At 42.3% G+C, this 16,560-nt stretch overlaps 1 protein-coding gene across 1 annotated transcript; it reads left to right on the plus strand.

Annotated features, from left to right (window-relative positions):
* Positions 1 to 30: 30 nt before the first annotated feature.
* Positions 31 to 11,596, plus strand: LOC142952738 (uncharacterized). The gene is made up of 14 exons (XM_076094641.1): positions 31 to 370; positions 1,231 to 1,614; positions 2,357 to 3,983; positions 4,247 to 4,510; positions 4,914 to 5,351; positions 5,485 to 5,916; positions 7,733 to 8,161; positions 8,563 to 8,826; positions 8,927 to 9,181; positions 9,259 to 9,507; positions 9,992 to 10,285; positions 10,371 to 10,640; positions 10,791 to 10,874; positions 11,014 to 11,596. The coding sequence occupies exons 2-14, from the start codon at positions 1,278 to 1,280 to the stop codon at positions 11,078 to 11,080; spliced, it is 5,010 nt and encodes a 1,669-aa protein (XP_075950756.1). The 5' UTR covers positions 31 to 370; positions 1,231 to 1,277; the 3' UTR covers positions 11,081 to 11,596.
* The last annotated feature ends 4,964 nt before the right edge of the window (positions 11,597 to 16,560 follow it).

Genomic DNA, 16,560 nt, shown 5'->3' on the forward strand with positions numbered 1-16,560 from the left:
AAATGTGAACCAATAACTACGTCACACGTTGTTTTCTGGTCATTTTATTTGCAAATGCAGGTTTGTTGGGCTTGTTAACGCCGCGTAAAGCAGCAGTCTTGTGGCCTATTTTAACAAAGCTCCGAGCTGCATAAAATATAAAGCTTAAAAAGCATCGAGGGATCATATGTACATCATAAAAACATTGCGACAGGCGACTCTTGTGGCCTCTTCTAGCATCGAGAGTGTTTGAGGAAGTGAAAGTAAAAACGGAGCAGGAAACGTTCAGACATCGTGCATGAAGGCTGTTCGGTTTGGACCCGCGGACACAGAGAGAAACCCAGTCCACCTCCCCGGGGATGAGAGGCTCCCACTGGGCCACACAGGAGAGGTAACTGCTCATGGACTGTTGTTGTAGAGCGCGTTTCTAGTGAGGAAGAAGAGAAGAACTGTGTTTTTAAAGGGAGAGCAAGAGAACAGACCACAGAGGCCTACTCTGTTGTTGCCACGTGGCATTGTCCAAAGACTCATCATGTTAGATAATAAACCTGTGGTGATTACAATGTTTAGAAATATGTCCGTTTCATTGTTTTAGTAGCTCATGTAAAGCTCTTTATTTCAGATTTAGGACTGTTTGAGTTCACTAACATCCCAGTACTTCCTCAAAGTGTCTCAGTATTCTTCTCTGTGCAGTTTAAAAGATGCAAAAAGTACAAACTGTGTGTTAAGTTTTCTTTTAAAGGTTGTAAGATGTGCACGTTCTCCAATCTCAAAGTAGGGAGAAAGCTTAGAAGCTAAATTATCAAGGCTAAAAGAGAATCAGTGAGAACAAATTACTTAATATGTATGGGTCGAGAAATACCAATTATATATATTAAATATTAAAAAAATATGTATTTTCATTACATGTCAGTCAGGCACAGATTTCTTTAAGCATGTTTCAGTTAAAGGCACAACATTGAGGAGATGAGCGGGTTCAGCCAGACCCGTTTCCTGTTCTGCAGACAGTATGAATGTAGTGTGCAGATAGATCTGTAAATGTGAGACATGGATGTTTGGTTCCCCATCCTCTTATCTTGGGAAGCACATTCTTCAGAAAGACATGTTGGAATTGATCAACTTTTAAATGTTGCATCAGCTGCATGATGTTTAGACACTCTGGAAGATGTGAGAGACATAATAGTTCATACATCACAGTCAGAATCATTGTTGTAATTAACTGTTTATGTAAGCTTTTATTTTGTTCTCCAGATCATTGAAGTTGGATCCGTGTGCAGAACACACAGACGTGAGGACACATGGCTTGTACAACACAGTCTGCCTTAGAATACGTCGGAAGTGCCAGAATATCTCTCGTGGGAAAATTAAAGAATCTCTCAGTGATTCTGGAGAACTTGAATCAGAAACACGTTTTGAGTGATGAGGAGGTTTGTGTAATAGAGGCAGAGCGAAATGACTACGATAAACGCACACAAATACTGGACTCGGTCAAAAGAAAGGGGGAAGCAGCCTGCTACGAGTTCCTCAGGATTCTTTACGTGACGAGAGAGAGGACCTTAGACAAGGACCTGCACTACTGGATCAGCTGCTTTCCCTTCAACGAAGACTCACAAACAGACACAAGCTACTTAAAAGGTATGTGAAAGCACAGTTCTACCTGATAGTGTGTAACATCTTTATTATTTAGCTTTATGGGGCTGATGTGATGTTTCTGTGACTAATGGGAACAACAGTGTTTTAAACTGGTTTAGTATTGAGGGAGAACGCTGCTGAACGGGCTGTCATGTGATCACACCGTCAATGTGCTTCAATGCTTCCTTTCTTATCTCCTTTAGCTTAGGATACACTGCACCATCCTTTACCAAAGGAAAGGAGAGAATAAAAACAAACAATATGCCTTTCGTGCATTATTTTCATACAGTCATATACTATTCATGTAGACAACTATTGTTCCACTTTATTGTCATTTATTTATTTTAAACGCGTAACAAATGGGTAAGAAACAAAAAAAGAATAACAAATACAATGGACAGTAACTATAGCTGTCAATAAACATTTTCTGTGCAAATTTGAGATACTTAAACTTTATTTGAGTATTTCTATTTTCTGATACTTTATACTTTATACTACTCGGAGGTAAATATTGTGGTTTTTAATTCACTACACATATCTGACATATCAGGGTACCCCCAGGGTTCTCTGATACTGGACCAACTAAAACATATTGTCCCCGTTAGTCACTTGGACACAAAAACATGGGAAAATATGCTCCAGGTTGAAAAATACCAAAGTTACCCTTTAATGTGTGTGCGTGCAAATACTGTGCTGGTGTATTATATATAGTATATTTATTTACTCACTATTGTTTTTATTTTAGGCTCAAGTCCGTGCCACAGATATCAGGAAAAGTTGAAGTCAAATGCACAAGAATTATCAAATCAGTTTTGGACGGCAAACAAAACTCTGTTTGGAGGAAACAATAAGCCCGATCTGTCGTACACGTCACTTGTGTTAGACACACAAAACATTTCTTCTCCAGTTAAAGTCAAGAACTTAAAGAGCAGGAAAGGCAAGAAGAGTCGCTCTAAGAAGTTAAGGACATACATCCCCGAGAACAAAGCAGAAACTTCCCCCAGTGACCTGCTGAAAACAGGTAGAAACATACTGTTGGTCGGTAAACCTGGGATTGGAAAGACAGCAGTCACTCACCAAATGTTGAAGCTGTGGACAGAAAGAGACAACGAGGAGCTTGATTACATGTTTTACTTTGACATGAGAGAAAAATCCGACATCAAGAACTTGGAGGATCTTCTCTTCGGTGGGGTCAGTGAACCAGATGAAGGCAAAGAAGAGGTTTTACTGGACATAAAGAACAACTCTGACAAAGTCACGCTCATTTTTGATGGAATCACAAATCTGTCTGACCATCCACCAGTGAAGAGGCTTGTAGAGAAGGACCTACTGTCTGATGCCAAGGTCATTGTGACTTTGAGACCGGAAGATGAAGAACGCTTCCCTTCTGAAGACTTTCACAGAGTTGAGGTGAAAGGCTTTAATGAGCAGGCCATACAAACATACTTATCTACAATGCTCGGAGAGGAACAGAAGAAGGTTTTGAGCAACTTGGAGTTGTTCACTCTTTGCCATGTCCCAATGTATGCACTGATGGTGTCTGTCTGCTTTTTATTTGAGACACCAGAAGACTCTCCACAGCCGTGCAGTATAGCTGACATCTACATCAATATTGTTCGCCATTGCCTTCAGATCAACAGCCCAAAAAAACCCAAAGATCTAGATTTCTTCAGCAAGACCAACTGGGATGAAATACTATCTCTGGCTGAGGTTGCTTTTCATGCAACTGAAGGAAAATCTGTGAACTTGACAGAACTTCCCTGTGAAGACAGCTGTGTCCTTTCCTTCCTGAATCCACTTGTTATCAAAGTCCACCCCTCGGAGAAAACCACCACATATGCATTTCTCCACTACACCATGCAGGAGTTTTTTGCAGCGCTGTGGCTCTTGAAGAATCCAGATCAAATCAAGGATGTGTTTCAGCAAAGCCTCACTGAGGAGAAGAAACACATGAAACATCTGATCCCTTTCATGTGTAGATTGTTGAATGTGAAGAGCCCGAGTCTCATGGAGTTTCTGATTCCAGCTCAGGAGCTCAAGAATACATCGAACTGGTTCTTTGAGGAAATGATCGACACATTGTGTGAGACAGATGAGGCTGGTCCTGAGGACAGTGGGCGTGATGTGGACACACTGTTCCTATGCCAGTGCTTGTATGAGTCCCAGTGTCCTAAAGCATGCAGGAACCTCCTGGACAAGCTGAAGTACCATCTGGATCTCAGTGGAGAGAGTCTGGACCCTCTCACCTGCTGTGCTGTGGCCTATGTGGTCGCTCAGTCGACGGAGAGGAAAATATCGCTGAACCTTGAGGACGTCATGGTATCAGAACAAGGAATGAGACAACTATTCGGATGCCTTAAAAACGTCCAAAGGTATGAGTGAGCACGTGTTTTAAGTGTCAAATGACTGTTAAGATTACAACACATCTAATTAAGTACAATTGAACTGTTCTTCATGTGTAACCACTTATTTTCATTAATTAATCGAAGACGTATTGATGATGAGGAAATAGAACAGAAATCAATTCAATGTAGCGGTAGCATCTGTGCATAAACACTTTAATGATCCTTTACTGTTTCTCTACTCGGTTATTGTAATAATGAGGACGTGGTCTGTGATTATTCTTCAAATGAAGGTGTGACCCTCTGCTGCTGCAGCTGTGGAGGGTTTTGCTTCTGAGTGAAGGGCAGATGGACCACATCAGCTTACTTGGCCTTGATGGAAATCAGTTGCACCTTCCAGTTGAGGGTCAAAGACAGCTGTTTGAAAGAGCAGTGAGAGTCATGCAGAGGAGTCCTACGGAGGTTAACGTCTGCCTCCACTGGGAGAGAGAAACTCCAGTCTGCCAGAGTCTGTGCACGTCTCTCTTAGAGGCTTTGCCACGCATCAGCTCACTCAGGTATGTAGCTTCTGTTTGTACGTGATGCTGATTCCACACAATTTAAGTTTCATCCTTTTGTAAAACCGTTGATTGTTTGGTGGGAGGTCTCCACCTTAATGCAGATATGTGGATCAGCATTAAGATGGAGACTTAATACACAGCAGAGAAGTAAACTTTCATGTATTTCTAATATTCATTGCAGCATTAGAAATGCTCATTTTCACGCTTCCTCGTCGGCTCATATCCGTGTGACGTCCTCGTGGAAAGTATAACAGAGGCTTAAAGCAGTACAGCTTGTTTACATGTCATAGATCATATCTAACATCAGCACAGTGTTAACATTGTGTCTGTTTACAACTGTGAATGCTACAGAGTTTTACCGTACGTGTGCTGTTTGATACATCTGTTTGTTATCATGCAGCTTCAGGATGACACACACAGGTCCAGCATTACAGGACCAGGAGCAACGGACACTGGAGAGGAACAAGAAGCAGCTGTTACTGGATTTATGCCTGAAAGCAGCACTTTACGGAGGACATAAAGGACAAATCTTTCTCAGTGAAGTGGAGACGCTCCTCTCCTTGTTTTCTGTCACCACTGACTTAAATAACACCCTTCTTGACTTTTATCAGCATTTCGAGACTAAAGGGTTTTCAGCTGTCATTCCAAAACTGAGGCTACTTTTCCAGTCAGCTCCTTCAGTCTGGTTCATAGACCTCTCAGAGAGAAAGACCTCCATCCTCCTGGAAGTGCTGAAACTCCAACCAGAGAAGAAACAAGTGGAGCTGAGAGGCTGCTCACATGAAGAGAGTGAAGTGAGGAGTTTCCTACAGTGTCTGCCTTTTATCTCACAGCTCAGGTAACTGGTTACCTTTCTAACCATTTCTGTTTTCACGAGAAACGAGAAGTTTTTTATTCCAGTTTAGAAAATTGTTGAGTTTTGTTTGATACAAACTGTTCTTCACATGTTTTTATAATCCTCGTTATTTCAGTTTTGTGCCTCAGTCATCAAAACCTTCAGAAGGAATCAAGTTCTTTGGGAATCTGTTCTGTGCAGCAGCAGAGAGAGAACAGACAGGAGAGAAGATGCTGGAGCTGTTATCATCAGTGTGCACATACAGAACATTCCCTTTGAATAATGATTATTATCGCACATATCGGAGTAGTTTCCTGCTGGATCTGTACTCCCACCTGAAGGACTGTGAGACTGAAACAGGTCTGAGTCTCCTTCCATCATTACAGTCAGTTCTCCAGTCAGCTCCTTCAGTCTGGTCCATAAACCTCTCAGAGAGAAAGACCTCCATCCTCCTGGAAGTGCTGAAACTCCAACCAGAGAAGAAACAAGTGTATCTGAGAGGCTGCTCACATGAAGAGAGTGAAGTGAGGAGTTTCCTACAGTGTCTGCCTTTTATCTCACAGCTCAGGTAAGGTCATTTTACTTTCCATGATTTGATAAAACATGAGTTTTTATAATAGATTAAACAACCCAACAGTTATTAAACTAAAGTGGATCATATTTACTTCTCCACAAACAGCTACAGAACTAAAACGCTTCAGTCAGATGTTTGGTGTTGTGATTCAGAATACATTCTTCACTCAGAAGTAGATCTCCATTCAATAAATAACAGTGTCAGTATAATCATGCTCTTACTCCAGTGCACCTCGTGTCAAACCACTCACTCGTGCTTCTAGTCGTCTGACGTTCAATATGAAACATCACCGTCAGTAAAGATAACTTGTCTGAATGAAGTTCTGTCTGATGAACCAGTAAAGCAGAGCAAAGAGTTTGGGAGTACACAGCTTTTTATGTGAAATATTAAACTGCAACAAGTCTGGAAACATGTCACAGTCTCCTGCCTGTATGAGAATAATAGAGGATGTGAATATTAATAATAAGAACAGTGTAGCTCAGTGCTGCTAATACCTCCTCATACACAAATAATAACACATCTCACACAAATGAAAGTACCTGCAGGTAAAACTGCTGTTGGCTTTATTTTATTTACATCTCAGTTGATTAAAAATAAACCCTGAAAACATAAGAAAATATTTTGTTATTATATAACATCAGTGTGTTGTAAATTGTAACAATCCACCTCATTCTATAAACCTAAAAAGGGAAAAGTACAGACGCTAAAATTAAAGGGCACGGGCGGATCTGAGTTGGTGGTAAACAGACACTACATCTGACTGCATGACATGGTTGAACACACAGAAACACGCTGAAAGGCTCTCTATTATTCACTATAATGACGGACCACATCAGACACAAAGGAAACCACACAGCCAGTTAAATATAATACCATATATTAATATACAGCAAATTCATACGGCATACAGGATGCACTGCAGCAAACAAAACACAAACCGTGAGGCCCCGCTGTCCTCCAGCACAATAAACTAAACATTTACAAACTGTCACTCAAACCCAGAGTCCCGTTAGTTTCAACGTTCCTTAAAGTAACACAAAACAGTCCGATGACAAATAAATCCCCAAAACAAAGTCACCAACAGGTGGAAGCGTGGCGAGACGCTGCGGTTCCTTTGTCCACAGAACTCGTGCTACCTCACCACAGCCCGTCTAGCTGCTGGTCCTCTGAGCCGTTTCCAGTGAAGCCTCCAGCTCTGTAATCCAGGAGACGCTTGCTTCGGATCCTTTTGCCGAGCTTTCGCCGGAAAACCGTGTTCTCTGACTCCACTAAACATCGCTTGCTTCCCTTGTCTGCACGCACCATCTCCGTCACAATTTATACAAGCCAGGTCAAATAAAACGATAACAATAACAGACCCTATTCATATCCTGTGTAATCATTACAGGCAGCTGATGAGATTCATAAGTACAGCACTTTAAATATGTGAAGGGAAATAATAACCAATAGGTTCCACATTCATGATTGCCGTACACAAAGGCAGACTTTGCGATCATTACAAAATGATATAAAGTGAACTAAAGCAGCAGGAAGCAAACCTGCAGTAAGTCCAGAGACAGGATGAGTGTTTGTGTTGTGAGTCAGTCAAAGTCCAGACGTGATGTTCAGTCAAAATGTCATTAGATTGTAAACAGTACACACATGTCATACATCCATAAACAAGCCCTAAAAACACTTGATAAAAAAAACAAAAGTCACCATCACTGCAATATTCTCACCAAACACCATATCCTGAGTTGGGAGAACATCATTAAATTCACTGATGCGTGTCTGGTTTTTAAAATTGTACATGTTTCCTTTATTATTTCAGTATTCATCATCTCTGGTCAGATCGTTCTAAAGGAATCAAGTTCTTTGGGAATCTGTTCTGTGCAGCAGCAGAGAGAGAACAGACAGGAGAGAAGATGCTGGAGCTGTTATCATCAGTGTGCTCATACAAAACATTCCCTTTGAATAAGAATGATCACACATATCAGATTGGTTTCCTGCTGGATCTGTACTCTCACCTGAAGGACTGTGAGACTGAAACAGGTCTGAGTCTCCTTCCATCATTACAGTCAGTTCTCCAGTCAGCTCCTTCAGTCTGGTCCATAGACCTCTCAGAGAGAAAGACCTCCATCCTCCTGGAAGTGCTGAAACTCCAACCAGAGAAGAAACAAGTGGAGCTGAAAGGCTGCTCACATGAAGAGAGTGAAGTGAGGAGTTTCCTACAGTGTCTGCCTTTTATCTCACAGCTCAGGTAACTCTGACTAATATTGCATATTTTATAATACTATATATTTACTTCAGAAGAGGTTTGTCAAAAAAGACCCAGCTCATAATAACCGGTGTTTTGTAATTTACATGAACCCTTACAAGTGTCCTTGAGCGAGACACTGATCCCTTAGTGACTCCGCCCACTGCTGAGGATCAGTTAGATGTAGAGGTCACATTTCATGTTTGTACCTGAATGTATATGACGACTTACGAAGTTTATCTTCATAAAGAAGAATGTCAGTATTTTAATCTAGAGTGATATCACAGACAATACTACATCACACTCTGTCTTCTCTAAATGTCACCCCTGATGAAAGACATTGTTCATGAGATGGTTTATAATGCAGTGTGTCTTTGCTGGTTTCACACTTCATCTTGTTTCAGCTGTGATCCAGACTTCTTCCAGACAGTGTGTACGTTGATCTGTGTCAGATCCAGAGAGGAGGCCGAGCAGTTGTCCTCTCTGCTGCAGCTGCTGGGCTTCACCCTCCGGTTAACGGGAGGCTTACCCAGGAAAACCTGCCAGTCTGTGGGGACGGTTCTCAGACGTTGTGGCTCTGAAGTGGATCTCATCCTCACACCCAGAAAGATGTCTCTCAGAGGAGCCTCCCTCCTCTTTAGAGGAGCAACACAAGTACACAGTCTGAGGTACGCATTGATATCTTTACTGCCTTTAGTTCTAATGACTCCATCCTTTCCACTGTGAATGTCCAGTCAGTTGTGTGACTTCATTCTTCTTTATTTCCAGGCTTTCCAGCGACATGGCCTTGCTACTGTGTCGATGGGTAAGAAGAAGGGAAGCGGACCGTCGGCTGGCTGTGGAAGAGCTTTCTCTCTCCCCTCAGAAAGCCCAGCCGTCACAGAGAGTGTTGTTGAAGGTTGTCAGTAGTTTGGCATCCCTGCTGAGATACTGGACAGTCACACGGTTAGACCTGACTGAGTTCTGTGCTCCTGCTCTGGGTCTCCTCCCACTGCTGCTTCATGATGGCCCTCTAACGATCAGGTAGCAGTATTCCATACTGATGTAATGTATTCATCCTGGACTCTTCTAACAGATATTCATACGTGTTCTATCTGCAGACTGAGTGAGAAGACTTCCCAGCAGCTGCTCTCGCTCCTCCATGACATCCAGGACAAGGACTTGACCCGCTCCTTCTTGAGTAAGGTTGGCGGAGACCTGAGCAGCTTCTGTCTGAACTGGGAGCTTCTTCACTATCTGCTTCAGCAGTCGTCAGCTCACACCATCACGGTGAACCTGAGGAGGAACCGCTTCTTACAGGAGAGCGTCACACGTCTGCTTCCCTTTCTGGACAGGATTGTGTTCAAAGGGTGATCTATTTGGGTTTTTTATCATCCTGTTTAATCATGTCTATACGTGTTGTTGTGACTTGTTCTCACTAAACAAAGATCCCTGGTGACATTACACAATGATTCTGTTCTATTCTATCAGTAATAAACATATTGTTTACCGTGTCTTTCACAGAAGTTTGTTTAACCTGAAGCTTTGTTTCCAACTTGTCTGATCATCCGACCGCTTGTGTGTCTCGATCAATCAGAAGGCTTATCGGTGACGTCACCATGTTCCCAGATCTTATCTATTAACGGGCTCTATGTTGTTGTGACTGATAGAAATGAAGGAGAAAACTACAACAATAAGAGTACAAGTTGTCAGGAAACATAGTTATCCTTTAATTCATATTATTTGTGTCTTTTGTTTGGAGTAAATGTGAATCTGCAGATCATTTCGGTATCTGATCAATGAACCTTTCTGCTTATCTTATTTGTTTGATTTTTAGATGTATTTTTCCTCCAGTGTTGACAGGAAACTGCTCCTGAGGTTTGTCCACAGCTGTGCTGCCTCTGACGCCCAGCAGGGGGCAGCAGTCCACCTGCTCAGGACCGTGCAGCACAGGCTGGATCTGTCCTGCTCCTCCTGTGTGGAGCTGGATGTCAGTAAGACTCTCAGGCTGACTGCTGAGGACTGCAGGGCCGTCTCCACCATCCTGAGACGCAGCAGCCAGAAAGCAGAGCTCATCCTGCAGGACTGTGAGGTGGAGGACAGCGGACTGGACCTGCTGTTTCCTGTCCTAGACCGAGTCCTCCTCAGGTGGGAAAGACCACAGAATGACCAGAGAAGAAGCTAGTTTCCATGTTTCTTCATCCCAACAGTCTGCTCTGTTTCTCCTGTTTAGAGCCAGTAAAGCCGTCCTCCTCCAGCTGCTGTCCCTGGTTCCTGTGAACAGCGAGAGGGACACAGTGAGACGGGCAGTGTCCCTCTGTGGAGCCCTGGGTGGAGAGCTGGACCTCAGTCACACCACACTGGATCAGAGGGCCTGTGGAGCTTTGTCCCTGATGCTGGAGTTGTCTGAGGGGCTGACTGAGCTGGACCTCAGTCACTGTCAGCTCACGGACCAGCTGCTGCTCAGACTCAGCACACATCTGCACAAAGTACAAGTCCTGGAGTGAGTGTCCATCTGTAATGTGTTCATGTGACAGAAATCTATATTTGTTAGAGCAACAGCTGGAGTCATACACAGTAACCCTACGAATAAACCTGAATCTGGAGCTGCTGCCTCCACATATAAAGTCTCAAATGCTCCTCTGTGTTCCAGTCTGAGTCACAACAACATCACTGATGCTTCCACTGACAACTTACTCCAGCTGGTCTCCATCAACCCCTCCATGGACACTGTGCGGTGAGCACCGGGCATTAATCCACACAGCTGTTCTCACAGATCAGTGAACCCTGTTCCATCATATTCTTCTTCTCTCTCTCTCTCTCTCTCTCTCTCTCTCTCTCTCTCTCTCTCTCTCTCTCTCTCTCTCTCTCTCTAGACTCTTCAGGAACAACATCGTGGACAGAACATCCTTTAAGAAAGACAAGCAGTTTGAAATCTGGTGAAGCCGTCGTCAGTGTGGCGGTAAAGTGCTGATGTCTTCTGTCTGCTGATGGTTAGATGATAATATCAGTGTAGTGCAAGTACTAACACTGTGTTTACAGTAGTCAGCTGGTGTGATGATAATTATGGATTATTCTTTAAGCTGCTCATATTTATGATGAATTGTTCTGTTGGGATAACAAGTAGAGGCCATAACTGTTCTATCGATATCATGAGTCGGTATCATTTGTGTATTGTGTAATAATGGGATGATGTTCTAGTTCATTTAATGCTGAGAAGACTTTAATCATCTCAAAGTAATGATGCAATAACAAACAACAATGTAAATATGAGAATTATCTTTGGTTGATCTTTCAAAGAGAGATAATGTTCGTTCTCTTTTCCTCATTAAAATACTTCATTTACTGTAAACTGCAGTAGTTCTGGCTGCAGAGAAGTGAACATCTGTGTTCACCAGGTAGCAGCTGACTGAGTCTGTACATCAAGTAAATACAATCAATAAATACTTGAGATATTGATGTATGATTTCCCTTTATTACACTCATGTTATGGAGTCTTAAAAAAACAATAAATCAGCGTTTAAAACAGAAAGCTACTGGTTTATATTTACTGAAGCATTTCAGTAAAAAGGTTCAAAGGTTTTTCTGTTAGGAGATATTATAAATGATCATCTTTTATTCAGGGAACAGTTATGAAATACAACATTTTATATAATATTTGAAAACAGATGCTCAGGTGGCAGCTGTATTTGTCTCCAGTGTTTCTCCACACAGAGAGGTGGATCAGAGGAGACCCTGAAGAAGACCACATCCCTGAGAGGAAGAGGAGGGAGGAGGAAGTCTGGCTGGTTCCAGGTAGAGTAAAGTCACCTCTGAATAAACTCATCCTCTCCCAGTTCACCAAATTAAATCAGCCTCAAGCATAATGTTCATGTCCCACATCAGACATGAGTTCTACCTCCAGAGAGCCTCTCCATATCCCAGGACTTGTACCTTCTACTATAAATAATGTGTATATATTTACAGTTGTGTACTTTAAAACACAATTACATGATTGTACTCCAGAACATATTTACAGTATCATACTGTAAACTATAGTTACAGTAGAGCACAGTCATGGTAAAGCTGTTTTACTGTAAACAGGAAGTTGCGGTAACTCACCTAACAGTGCAGCGTCTTATTGTACTCCATCTTCTTCTTCTTCCTCGTTCTACATCTCTTCCTCACAGTTGTAGGAAATTTGGGTTTAGAACTATGTTTTAAGAAATTATAATAGAAGTGTTTAATGATTCATAAATAAGAAATCATAATTAGAAGTGTTTTGGAATACATAATTAGAAGATTCATAATTGTAGAAGTGTTTTAGAATTTGTAGTTAGAAGTGTATCTTAGTAGCACCTTTATATTTGCTTGTGAAACTTGTGAAGGTTTTTGCCAAAAGTTGCAAATCCTTATCTTTATATAGAATGTTTACCATAGAAGTGTTAAGCCATAAAAGACAGTCATTGAATGTTTTAAACTGTAAAGAATAGTATGTTTGGAGTAAGGGACAGATCGATTTCTAGACAGGCAATTACAGGTCATACCCGTGCGAGGTCCTGCGAGGAGGAGGAGCCAGCTGGATTTAGCCAATAGGAAGTATGGTTTTTTGAACTATGTAAGGTGGGAGAGAAAGAAATTCCGGCCTCTTGCTCCTGTACCACTGGGTGGGTGGTAACGTTTTGTGGGGTGAGCAGGTCATATTCGGTGTAACTGTAAATAATGTACTCCACTATGCAATTGTTTTAGCATGAGAGGTATTAAATGCTTTGTTTATAATTGAAACCGGCTCTCTTTGTGTAAGAGGCTGGATTACATGCGGTTTCCCCACAGTCTAGAGGTTCCTTGAACCTAACAACAGCCAGGTGATATTTTCTGTGTTGGAACCTGAAATAATAGAAATTGTCTGTGTAAGAGACACAATATTGTTTTTCCTGAGGCTTTGAAAATAGATTAAGATTATAAACATTCATTAATATTGACTGTAAGAACTTCATTTAGTGAGGAAAGCCAATCAGAGTCAGCCAGTGGTTTGGGAAATGTCTCATAATCAATCTTGACAGAGTGAGAAAAGCAAACGCTGAAGGTCTAGAGGTCTCACAGTATGGAGGTGTAGCCTCTGTTTTCACTCAAAGTGAGGCCAGATTCATCTGTCAAACCTCCTGCATTCACACAATCACTGACTAAGAACGTTGCTTGAGGAACTCTTAACACTAGCTGCGTATTTGCTGCTTATTGCATCTGAGGAATCCCCCCAAAAATAGTGAACTACTGTTTTACAACTGTGAACTGTGAACCAACCCTTTCATCTCTAAAGCTCCCAATCTATTTTAACATCATGTTCTACTTCTGTGTCCTGCAGCTTGTTGGGATGGTGGGACATGATCTGAAAACTCGGTTGCAGATGAATAACGGTAAAGAAAATAATGTTTTTTGTACATGACACAACATGAAGCCACTGATGTGATTTAAAGTTGATGTTTGCTGCCATCTTGTGGCCTCATTGGATATTACATCTATAATTCATACTTGGCACTGTACTCTGAATATTGACGACACATATTTCTCCACGTGTCTGTTCTTAAATGCCTCAAACACAAACTGTGACAGTGTTTCTTTAGTGTGATCTCAGTGTTAGAGTGAACGGCTTCAGACTGTCCAACCTGCAGGGAACTCATTTAACAAGATGTACTATTGTACGTCCCAATGCATAAAACCCCTATAATGACCCCGATCATTATAGTTTAGGATACAATTTGTAGGATTGAAAATAAAAAACAAGAGAAAAACACTAAAATAGCCTACTGACTTTTTATGAGGTGCAGTGGATTTTGAAGTCCAATGCACCATGTGGAGGAGACCGTGAATGTGAATGTGAAACTGTGTGAATGTGTCGAAGGTCAAATAGCTCAAAGTGATATAACATGGGTTAAAAGTCCTGAGGTTGTGTGTTTAAACCAGAGGTAGCCAACACCACGTCGTCAGGTCCGTAAATCCTCGGAACAGGTCGCGGGGCAACGCAATCCGACCGAAAAGGCCCAGACTAGAGGTTTGAAGGCGGGTGCGCCTCGGAGGGTTGGATCCCGTTTCTTCGTTGAGAAAAAAGTACCATTGGAAAAGCTGGTGTCGGCTGTTGTTTGCATTGCGATGACGCAATGCAAAGGTGACCCAGACTTTGCAAAATGTCTACATTACCACTGGATCATTCACCAGCAGGCGCTATGTGCAAAAGTAACTGGCTTTGATCATGTGATGAACAAAAATATCAGATGTGATACCTCTGACTTTCAAATGTTGAAACAGAAATAAAAGTTGCATGTTTAAATATGTATGTGTAGCTATACCATCATTGTTGTGGAAATCATTATTAATAATTATTGTGAGGAATAATTAACTGACATGTGATCAAACGGTCTCTTCACATATATTATTATTATCATTAAGGTGATCTGTGCAATTTTGTTATTCAGGAAGTTTGTATCAAATAAGTAGCCCTTCGTACTACTCGGTACCCTTGAAGTAGCTCTGTTTAAAAAAGGTTGGTGACCCCTGGTTTAAACCCCAGCGCGCAAGAGCAGTATAGTAGCATAAGACTACATACCCAACTATCAAGCAAAACTGTCTTAAGAGAAGTCACGCTCTTCCTTGTTCTCACTTAAATTTCAGCTGGTCATCATCCATTTTCCCATAACCCCCTGGTTACATTTCTTCGAAACTTCGGTGGGGACAATGCCCCCACCACCACCTCCGCAGCAGAGCACTAGACACTGATGTAACGTGCGGGAATCGAACCCACTTAGTCCATGGAAGTAGGATGATTAGTCCAAGAATACCACTACTACGCCACCAGCACCATTCGCATTTGGAACTCTTCTCAGAACGTATTTGACTCTGCGATGGCCTGTCAAACCTCAAAAGCGGTCGCACCTTATAAGGTTCGATCCCACAATCTCTCCGGTTCTAGCCCATCTGCCATCCGACTGAGCTATTCGACCCGACACACTTACACCGTGTCCTGGCATATTTGACTCTGCGATGGCCTGTCAAACCTCAAAACTTGCACCTCACAAGGATCGAACCCACAATCTCTCTGGCTGCGGCCCGTCTGCCATCAGCCTCAGCTATTCAACGCCACACTTGAATTGTGTTTTTGTCGTATTTGACTCTGCGATGGCCTGTCAAACCTCAAAACTTGCACCTCACAAGGATCGAACCCAAAATCTCTCTGGCTGCGGCCCATTTGCCATCAGCCTGAGCTATTCTACGCCACACTTGACTTGTGTTTTTGTCGTATTTGACTCTGCGATGGCCTGTCAAGCCTCAAAATTTGCTGCACCCTATAAGGATGGAACCTACAACCTCCTGTCTCGTAACCAGTCTTCTATCACCCTAACCCATCTGCCCTGATACCAGCAACTGGTCCCTACACATATTTGACTTTGTGATTGGATGTGGGACATCTGAACACGATCAAAGCCACAACTTCCAGCCTTTCAACCAATCATTTTTCGACATAATCTAATGATTTTTTTCAATATATTACACTATGACTGATTGTAAAAATAAATGTATTTTGACATACACTTCGGAAACTTCGGTGGGGACAATGCCCCAACCACCACCTCCCCGGCAGAGCACTAGAAACTGCGGTAACGTGCAGGATTCGAACCCACTTAGTCCATGGAAGTAGGATGATTAGTCCAAGAATACCACTACTACACCACCAGTACCTTTCGCATTTGGAACTCTTCTCGGAACATATTTGACTCTGCGATTGCCTGTCAAACCTCAAAACCGACCGGTTTTGAACCTTATAACGTTCGATCCCACAATCTCTCGGGCTGTGGCCCGTCTGCCATCAGCCTGACTTGCATTGTTTCTTGGTCGTATTTGACTCTGCAATTGCAGGTCAGACCTCAAAACACAATGAACACGATAAGGATCGAACACGCAATCTTTGGAATTACAGCCAGTCGGTAATCAACTTGAGCTAATCGACCCAACACAGTTGAATGGTTTCCTCGTGTATTTGACTTTATGTTTGGTTATCAGACCAAAGACAGACCTCCTAGACACATCTGCCTTGACACTCAAGTTATGTCTCTACACGTATTTGACTTTGTGATTCGATGTCGGGCCTCAAAACTCTGAACGCGATAAGGATCGAACCAGAAAATTCCAGCCTTTCAACCAAGCTTTCATTAACCCGAGTTATCGATTCTGTCGCTCCTAACCTCTTTCTTGGTGTGTCTGACTTCCTCTGTGGATGTTGGAACTCTAAACTTACCACACCTCATAAGAATCGACCCAAATTTTCAGTCTGCCTGCCGGTTCTCTATCGGCCATGAGCTATGAGACATTAGACTAATGTTTCTACCACAGAGCAGTGTCAGATCAAACAGCTCACAGTTATAGGTCGGAGGATTGGAAGACCTGGCTGCATG

The sequence above is a fragment of the Anarhichas minor genome, unplaced genomic scaffold, assembly GCF_050575085.1.
Source record: "Anarhichas minor isolate MPS153535 unplaced genomic scaffold, ASM5057508v1 ptg000018l, whole genome shotgun sequence".
In the NCBI taxonomy this organism is placed as follows: domain Eukaryota; kingdom Metazoa; phylum Chordata; class Actinopteri; order Perciformes; family Anarhichadidae; genus Anarhichas; species Anarhichas minor.

Bases quoted from the DNA above. Each gene is read 5' to 3' on its own strand.
- LOC142952738 (XM_076094641.1), top strand. From the start codon at position 1,278: ATGGCTTGTACAACACAGTCTGCCTTAGAATACGTCGGAAGTGCCAGA. The intron at 8,827-8,926 runs GTACGCATTGAT...CTTTATTTCCAG, and splicing joins ACACAAGTACACAGTCTGAG to GCTTTCCAGCGACATGGCCT. The intron at 10,286-10,370 runs GTGGGAAAGACC...TCTCCTGTTTAG, and splicing joins CTAGACCGAGTCCTCCTCAG to AGCCAGTAAAGCCGTCCTCC.